Source organism: Meleagris gallopavo, unplaced genomic scaffold (assembly GCF_000146605.3).
Source record: "Meleagris gallopavo isolate NT-WF06-2002-E0010 breed Aviagen turkey brand Nicholas breeding stock unplaced genomic scaffold, Turkey_5.1 ChrUn_random_7180001957527, whole genome shotgun sequence".
Classification (NCBI taxonomy): domain Eukaryota; kingdom Metazoa; phylum Chordata; class Aves; order Galliformes; family Phasianidae; genus Meleagris; species Meleagris gallopavo.
The window spans coordinates 6,649-15,128 of record NW_011217682.1 but is presented as its reverse complement, the minus strand read 5'-3'; the positions used below and the strand labels follow the sequence as shown (position 1 = coordinate 15,128).

Genomic DNA, 8,480 nt, shown 5'->3' with positions numbered 1-8,480 from the left:
TGCTGCGAGCCGTACGCCGTCGCCTTCCATTGCAGGAAGCTGAGAGCAGAGCTGTCGTTCCGCGACTCCGCTACCAGCGAGAGCGTCTGGGGAAGGGGAACTGCGATGTTCACACGGCACGTGTTGATGTGCGATGTTCACACGGCACGTGTTGATGTGCGATGTTCACACGGCACGTGTATGGCGTGCGATGTTCACACGGCACGTGTATGGCGTGCAGTGTTCACACGGCACGTGTATGGCGTGCAGGGGATCAGGCCCAGCCAGCACGGGTTCATGGAGGGCAGGTCGTGCCTGACCCCCATCTCCTCCTCCGACTGGTGACCAGACTGTAGCTGAGGGCTGTTATGTCTCTACCTGGACTTCAGCAAAGCTTTGGCGCGGTCTCCCCCAGATTCTCCTGGGGAAACTGGCTGCCGTGGCCTGGACAGGTCCACCCTGCTTTGGGTAAGGAACTGCTAGAGGGCCGTGCCCAACACGTAGTGCTTAATGGAGCTAATTTGGCTGGCGACCTGTCGCGAGTGGTGTCCCCTAGGGGTACTGGGCCCATCTTGTTTAATATCTTGATTGATGACCTGGATGAGGGCATTGAGTGCATCCTCAGTAAGTTGGACACCAAGTTGGAGGTGGTGTGGATCTGCCTGAGGGTAGGGAGGCCCTTCAGAGGGATCCAGGTAAGCTGGATGGCTGGGCTGAGGTTCAACAAGGCCAAGTCCTGCACTTTGGCCACAACAACCCCAAGCAGCGCTGCAGGCTTGGGGACGAGTGGCTGGATGAGTGTGAAGAGGAAGGGACCTGGGGGTGCTGGTTGGTGCTCGGCTGAACACGAGCCAGCAGTGTGCCCGGGTGGCCAAGAGGGCCAACGGCAGCCTGGCCTGCGTTAGAAATGGTGCAGCCAGCAGAGCGGGGAGGTGGTCATCCCTGCACTCAGCTCTGGTGAGGCCGCACCTCGAGTGCTGCGTTCGGTTTTGGGCCCCTCACTACAGGAGAGACGTTGAGGGTCTGGAGCACAAACCTTAAGAGGAGCGGCTGGGGGAGCTGGGGTTGTTCAGACTGGAGAAGAGGCTCAGGGAAGACCTGACTGCACTGCACAACTTCCCGAAGGGAGGCTGTGGTGAGGAGGGGTTTGGCCTCTTCTCACAGGCAACGAACAGGACCAGGGAAATGGCCACAAGTTGTACCAGAGGAGGTTTAGGTTGGACGTGAGGAAGAACTTTTCTCTCAGTGCTCAATGGCCGCACAGGGAGGTGGCGGAGTCGCCGTCCCTGGCAGCGTTCAAGAGGCGCCTGGATGAGGAGCTGCGAGACGCGGGTCAGCTCGTGGTAGCAGAGATGATGGGAGGACGGTTGGACCGACGGTCTTACGGGTCGTTTCCAACCTTGTGATTCTATGATCCCATGAGCCGCGGCTGGGGACGCCGCACCCCGCCCGTGTGCCCCCCTGCCGCCAAGGGGACGGCGCCCACCCCGCTCACCTCGAAGATGGTGGGGGTGTATTCGTCGTCGATGGAGCGCGTCGAGCGCAGCCTGGATGCCGCCCCTCTCCCCTCCACCGCGGCCACCTCCAGCACGAAGCGCGAGCCGTTGCCCCGCGGGGCCGCCCCGGCCAGGACAAACTCCACTTTGGAGCTGTTGGCCGTGTGCAGGAGGCCGGGCAGAGCCCCGTCGCGCCCGCCGCTTTCATAAGCCGTCACCTGCGGGGGACGTGGGTCAGAGGGACGGCGGGGAGCGACGGCCCGTCTCTGAAGGACCGCGGCTGTTCCCGCCCCGCCGCCGTACCCGGAACGCCAGGCTGCCGTTGGAGAAGCTGCCGCTGGGGTCGGAGGTGGGGACGCCCCGAAGTTCGGCCGTCAGCGCGGTGTGGTTCACGGTGCGGTTGATGCTGTCCCAGGAGAAGTCCGACAGGTCGTACGTGGGGTAGAAAACCTCCTCCGAGGCGTCGGCCTTGCTGTACTCAAACAGCTGGGCGGAAGGAAAGGGAGGGGGCTGGGAAACACCGCATGGACCCCCGCTCTTCTGATACCATCGGCTCCGCTCGGATCCCCCTCGGCCGGCGCTCCCCAGGCGAACGGCGCCGGGGTTCTCAGCCTGTTCCCACCGGGCTGTGCTCAAAGCCCGGTCAGCTCCGCACCATCCCAGCAGCTCCCAGTCTGCCCAGTGCCCCAGCTGTGCCCTCCTCAGGGCAGAGCAGCGCGGAGCAGCTCCTCCCAGCCCTGCCGGCCCCGCTGCAGGCAGTGCCCAGGGAACCGTCAGCCTTCCGGACCACTGAGGCACACTGCTGGCTCGCGGTCATCTGTCGGTCAACCAGGACACTACTGGCCTTCGGGGCCACCAGAGCTGGTGCCACACTGCTGGGCCGTGGGCAACCTGCAGTCAAATGCTGGCCAACTGTTGGTGAACCAGGACACCGCTGTCCCTGACCAGCAGAGCACACTGCTGGCCCCTGGTCAACCGGGACCCCCAGGACCTCCTCTGCAGAGCCCCCCTGCAGCAGCTCAGCCCCACCTGTACCGGTGCACGCAATTGTTCCTCCCCACATGTAGAACCCCCTCTCACCCCTGCCAAACCTCCCCTGGTTTACAGCACAGGAGGTGCTCCGGATGTCATCTCTTCACGCCACGTCTCTGGGAATCACTGTTGGGAGGGACCCCCGGAGGCTGTCTGCTCCCCCCAGCAGTGAGCAGGGACACCCACAGCCCCCCCAGTGCTCACAGCCCCATCCCCAACTTCAGCTCTGCTGGGATGGAGCACTGCAGCCTCTGTAAGCACCCCTGCAGCCTGTGCCACGGCCTCCCCGCTGTGCTGGAAGGAGCTCTTCCCTCCACACAGCCAAAACCTCCTTCTTTTCGCCACCTCCCCCCTCTGCCCCTCGCCCTGCTGCAGAGCCCATCCCTCTCCCACCCTTCCATCCCACAGGCAGCTCTCAGCTCTCTGGAGCTCTCTCCTCTCCGGGCAGCACAACCTCAGCTCCCCACCTGCAGTAACTGGGGGGGATTCCATCCCAGCCCTCCTTTCTGCGGCCCTCCAACAGTCTCCCCTGCACTGAGAACTCCACCTCTGAACGCTGCGCTCCAGCTGAGGCATCTGAGAGCAGGGACTCCTCCTCACCCAACCCCACATCACCGCGCAGCTCCGCTTGGCGCTGGGGCCGCGGGGCTCATTCAGGAGCGGGGAGGGGGGGACCACCACCACCCCACAGACCTGGGGCTCCGCTCCTCCCACCCGTACCTTGGTGAAGACGACAGCAGCCGCGTACACCACGCTGCCGGGCGGCTCGATCCACACGGCGCCGGCGGGCGCAGGGGACAGCAGGCGGCTCCAGTCGATGGACAGAGCGCTGCTGGGGCTGCGTGTGGCCACCAGCAGCACCGCGGGGGCCCCGATGCTGCTCCACACGTAGTGCAGCGAGTCGCCGCGCCCCACCGACCGCACGTGGAGAACGTTGACTGAGGAACCGTTCCAGCCGGGGTTGTACTGCATTGACACCTGCGGGGTGGATGGACGGAGGTAGGGACGGACGGACAGACGGGGCAGGGATGGACAGGCCAAGGCAGATGGAGAGAGGTAGGGATGGACAGATGTAGGGACAAACAGACCGAGGGGGGGATGGATGGACCAAGGGAGGGACAGACAGACTGCAGCAGGGATGGATGTACCGAGAGGGATGGATGGAGGCAGGGAAGGACAGATGTAGGGACAGACAGACAGAGGGAGGGATGGATGGAGGCAGGGAAGGACAGATGTAGGGACAGACGGACAGAGGGAGGGATGGATGGAGGCAGGGAAGGACAGATGTAGGGACAGACGGACAGAGGGAGAGATGGATGGAGGCAAGAACAGATGGACCGAGGTAGGGATGGACAGACAGACAGAAGTAGAGACGAAGCAAGGCAAGGACAGCGGCAGGGCTGGACACAGGAAGGGAGGGAGGCAGGCAGGGATGCATGAAGGCGCGGATGGAAGGACTGAGGTAGGAACAGAGCGAGGCAAGGACGGACAGAGGTAGAGACGGACAGACGGACCGGGGCGGGGACAGACGGACGGACGGACGGGTCCCGCGATTCGCGGGGTCGGGAAGGACGAAGGGACTCGAACGTCACCGCCCCCCAGCTCAGCGCTCCCCGCGGGGGAAGGACGGACGAACGGACGAACCGACGGAAGGACGGACCGCTGCCCCCCCCCCCCGTACTCCCGTCCGCCGACCGCCGCTGCCCCCAGCAGCAGCAGCGCGCCCAGCGCCGGCGCCGCCATTTTCCTTCCGGTGCAGCACATCACGTGACCGCATCTCCCCTCCTTCCCCCCTCCCTTAAAGGCGCCGCGCCTCCCGAAAGAAGACGCTCTTAAAGGAGCCGCTCCCCTCCCGAGGTTGGGAAGTAGAGGACACCTCCGCCCGGGTCAGCACCGTTCACCCGCCCAGCGCAGAGCCTTGCTGAAAAACGGGGCTAAAAATCCCTAAAACAATTTAAGTACGGGGAGCCAAAGGCGGCAGAAAGGCAGCTCAGAAAACGGGGTAATGGGGAGTAGATGTGGGGCTGGGGAGAGGGGGGGTGGGGGAGACGGAGAGCAGGGAGGGGACACGAGGACACGTCAAACGGGGAGAGATGGGAAAGACTGAGGGAGGGGAGCAGACGGGCACGGGAGAACCCACAGCTGTTTCACAATGAAGCCCCCCAAGATGCGATGCCTTTTATTGTTAAGGCAAACTGCAAGGAATTACAGACTTAAATTAAACACCAACACCTCCCCCCAGTACACAGGCACTGCGCCCTGTCCCCGTCACCACGTTCCCATCCCACCCCCCAATTCGGGCAATTAACTTCAGGGCCTTTGCTCCAACTCGGGACGGGGAAACGGCAGCTCCAGGTGTGGCCCCATGGCACACAGCCCTACGGAGCACGGCCCCACTACTCCTGGGCTGCCTCAGTGGGTGCTGGCGCCTTGCTGTGCTCCTCGCCTTTCTTTTTGTGTCCCGAGACGATGTCATCGATGCGGAGCAGGAGGACGGCGGTCTGCAGGAAAGCCCACAGCCCGGTCAGAGCAAAAAGCGAGGGATGGAAGCACACACGGGCAGCCCTCACCTCGCAGAGCAGCAGCTGCAGCATCAACATTTCCACCCAACTGCCAGGAAAGGACGGCAGCCCCAGCAGCGACCCAACCCCAGGGAGCAAACGCTCACGCTGGGCTGAAATTGAAGGCACGGCAGAGCCGAGCTGCGCTGTGCTGCCCTCCCAGTGCTCATCCACGCACCCAGCACTGACGTTCCCTGCTCCGGGAGACACAGCAGACGCCCGCCCACCCTCCTCACCTCCACGGCCGTTTTGTAGGTCTGCAGTTTGACGGCCAGGGGCTCCCAGACCCCCAACTCCTTCATGTCAGCCAGGGCTCCGCTCTCCCCGTTCACCCCCCACGTCTGGCTGCCCTCCTGGGTGTGCTTGGCCTGCAGGGAGGACAGGGAGGTTGCACGAGGGAAACGTGAGCGCTCGCCTCTCCAACCTCAGCACTGACCCAGCACAGAGGAAGGTTTGAGCCCTGCCCACCCCCAGGGGTTCGTTATTGAAACGGAGCACTGAATTCCACATTCACACTGCGGTACAACCGCAATTCCGACAGCTGCAGCAGGCAGAGGGGTTGGAACGGTGATCTTTGGGTCCGTTCTACGATTCTATGGGTCCCTCCACCAAACCGGAACCTGGGAGCTCCATCTCAGTCGAGCCCATAGCGGTGGGAGGGCTCTGCTGGACAGACCCCAACCCACCGGGGCACCTCTGGTGATGAAGGGAACCTGCTTTAAGCAGGGGGGGAAAAGGGGGTCTCCAGTGGTCCCTCCCAACCCCTGCAGCACTGCAACCACGCAAGAGAGAATGCTGCAAGTGCCGAAGAGCTGCAGGCTCAGCCTGAGGAGCTGCCCCACGGAACCAGAGGGAGGAAGGAGCAGCCCCATAGGAACCTGGGGGCAGGAGAAGCGACCCCCTGGGAGCTGGGGGGAGAGAGGAGCTGACCCCTGGGAGCTGGGGGGGTGGGAGGAGCTGCCCTACAGGAGCTAGGGGGAGGAAGGATCGGCCTCCATGGGAGCTGGGGGGCAGGAGAAAGGAGCTGCCCCCACAGGAGCCGTGGGGCAGGAGAAGCAGACCAGAGGAGCCCTAGGATGGGAGGAGCTGCCCCACAGGAGCCAGGTGCCTTACCCGCAGCGAGGTGAGCACGCGGATGGTGCTGGCACCGCAGTTCTGGATGAGCGTGCGTGGGATGACCTCCAGCGCCTGCGCCACCGCTCTGTAGGGCCACTGCTCCACGCCCGTCATGCCTTTGGACTTCTCTGTCAGCGCGTGGGACACGGCCATCTCTGCAGCCCCTCCCCCTGGCACCAGCTGGGGGTCCACCAACACGTTGCGGCACACCTGCATGGCGTCCTGCAGGTTGCGCTCCACCTCCTGCAGCGGGGGGAAGAACATCAGTGCTGAATGCAGAGTGCTGCTGGGGGACACCGGCCGGGCTGGGCTGCAGGCAGTGCACGGATGGGAACTACCACCACTCACAACACCAGCAATGACTGACGCCAGGGAGGGAGAGCAGAACTCACGGCCAGGATCTCCTTGCTGGCCCCACGCAGGACGATGGTGCACGCTTTGGGGTCCTTGCAGTCGGTGATGAAGGCAAAGTACTCATCTCCAATCTTTTTCACCTCGAACAGCCCGGCGCCGGTGCCCACGTCCTCCTCCCGCAGCTCGTCGGTGCGGCTGACGATGCGTGCCCCGCAGGCCCTGCGCACGGAGGGGGACGGAGGGGACGTCATCGGGTGAGGACCGCCCCAACGTGCGCCCGCGGCGGGACGGCGCTCACCTGGCGATGCGGTTGTTGTCCGTCTTCCTCACCCTGCGGACGGCGCTGATGTTGGCTCTCATCAGGTAGTGCTGGGCCAGGTCTGAAAGCGGTTTGTGGGCAGCTTAGGGGTGGGCAGCGCCCTCAGGACCCCGCGCCGGCAGAGCGGCGGGTGCCACTAAAGGGGGTGTGGCGCCGTTACCCGAAATGCCCTTCTCGGTGATGACCAGGTCTGGCTTCACCCTCAGCAGGTCCTCGCAGATCTGCTGGATGTACTCCTCCTCCATCTGCAGGATGCGCGCAAAGTCCTCCTCCCGGGTTATCTCAATGTCGGTCTGCACGGGACGAGAAGCATGGCTCACAGCCCAGCACCCAGCTCACGATTCCCCCGCCCCCATCCCGGGGGAGCACTGGTAAGGCTGCAACTTTCTGCTAACGAGAGCCGTGCAATTAACGGCAAGAGGCTGACGGCTGGCTCAGCCCCGCCATCCCGCTCACCTGGCTCTCCCCTTTCTTGTACTCCAGCGAGCAATCCAGCAGCACGATGCGTGGGTTCTTGATGAGGCGGCGCATCCTGGGGTGCGTCACGTCCTTGTTCACCATGATGCCACGCAGCACGCACGAATCCTCGCTGAAACCACCGGGGATCTGACAGACAGAAGGGAGATGTGAAGAGAAGGGAGATGTGAAGAGATCCACCTGCTTCCCCAACAGCGCTCCCAAAGCGACGCTCCCTGCCGACTCAGCACATACATCCCATAATATGAGTTCGTGGCACGACAGCACCGAAGAGGATGGAACAAAAAGCTGCAGAGGACGCCGAGCAGCAGAACCCACTGAGTTCTCCCCGCAGCATCCCAGCATCGCCCACCCCGCACACACGGGCGGCAGCTCAGGACGCACCTTCTCCACTTTGGCGTATTTCTTGATATCGATCTCCTTTCGGCCGTTCTCCTCCAACTCCACCGTCCTGACGGCATCCAGGGCGATGCTGCAGGCCAGCTCGGACCAGCGGTTGATGGCTTTGGTGTTTATGGCGCTCTTGATGATCTTCAGCATCATCTCTCTGTTGTTCACATCCACCGGGGTGCTGTGGGACGGGGAGGGCTGAGCAGCGACCCGAGCATCGCTCCACGCCGTAACCGAGCTGTAATTGTGTGCCACCCCCCAGCTCTGCGTTTCGCCAACGTGAACCCCTCCGAGCCACACAGAACCCACAGCCCTCCTCACCACCTCCACAGAAGCGCGGATGTCAGGGGTTGGGAGGGACCTGGAAAGGTCACCCAGCCCAACCCGGGCTCTCTGGGCAACTCAGTGCCGCCCCCCACGGTGAAAGCCAGACCAAGAGCAGGATCCCGAGAGCCAGCTGTGCACCAAATACGTGGGGCACATCCCCAAGGACCGCAGCACAGAGGTACGCCGGTACGATGGCAGCAGTGCAGGGCAGAGGGGAAAAAAGACCCCTTCTAAAGGAGCTGCTTAATAAACTCCCGGACTTTGATTACATTTAGCCCCTCTACGACTTCGTGTCTCAGCCTTTGCAAAAGCAGCGGAAAAACTGGGCAGAACGGAGAGCAATCGAGAAGACACGACGGATGAACCGCCTGCTGTGCTTAATGCTGACGGATGGCAGCACGGTGGGCCCAGGATTCCCAGAACAGCCTC

At 63.3% G+C, this 8,480-nt stretch overlaps 2 protein-coding genes across 2 annotated transcripts in view; both read right to left on the bottom strand.

The window, feature by feature from the left end:
• GLMP (glycosylated lysosomal membrane protein) overlaps window positions 1-4,292 on the bottom strand; it is a 5,753-nt gene extending 1,461 nt beyond the window's left edge. Inside the window, exons 1-5 of the mRNA XM_010728380.3 lie at window positions 4,190-4,292; window positions 3,228-3,487; window positions 1,779-1,961; window positions 1,475-1,693; window positions 4-86 (exon numbers count right to left, since the gene is read on the bottom strand). Coding sequence (XP_010726682.2) covers window positions 4-86; window positions 1,475-1,693; window positions 1,779-1,961; window positions 3,228-3,487; window positions 4,190-4,271 — 827 coding nt within the window. The 5' untranslated portion in view covers window positions 4,272-4,292. The remainder of the gene's footprint in view (window positions 1-3; window positions 87-1,474; window positions 1,694-1,778; window positions 1,962-3,227; window positions 3,488-4,189) is intronic.
• Window positions 4,293-4,652: 360 nt separating this feature from the next.
• The window catches only part of CCT3 (chaperonin containing TCP1 subunit 3), an 8,817-nt gene continuing 4,989 nt past the window's right edge, over window positions 4,653-8,480 (bottom strand). Inside the window, exons 2-9 of the mRNA XM_010728379.2 lie at window positions 7,719-7,905; window positions 7,314-7,463; window positions 7,018-7,150; window positions 6,837-6,918; window positions 6,577-6,757; window positions 6,182-6,427; window positions 5,305-5,436; window positions 4,653-5,008 (exon numbers count right to left, since the gene is read on the bottom strand). Coding sequence (XP_010726681.1) covers window positions 4,904-5,008; window positions 5,305-5,436; window positions 6,182-6,427; window positions 6,577-6,757; window positions 6,837-6,918; window positions 7,018-7,150; window positions 7,314-7,463; window positions 7,719-7,905 — 1,216 coding nt within the window. The 3' untranslated portion in view covers window positions 4,653-4,903. The remainder of the gene's footprint in view (window positions 5,009-5,304; window positions 5,437-6,181; window positions 6,428-6,576; window positions 6,758-6,836; window positions 6,919-7,017; window positions 7,151-7,313; window positions 7,464-7,718; window positions 7,906-8,480) is intronic.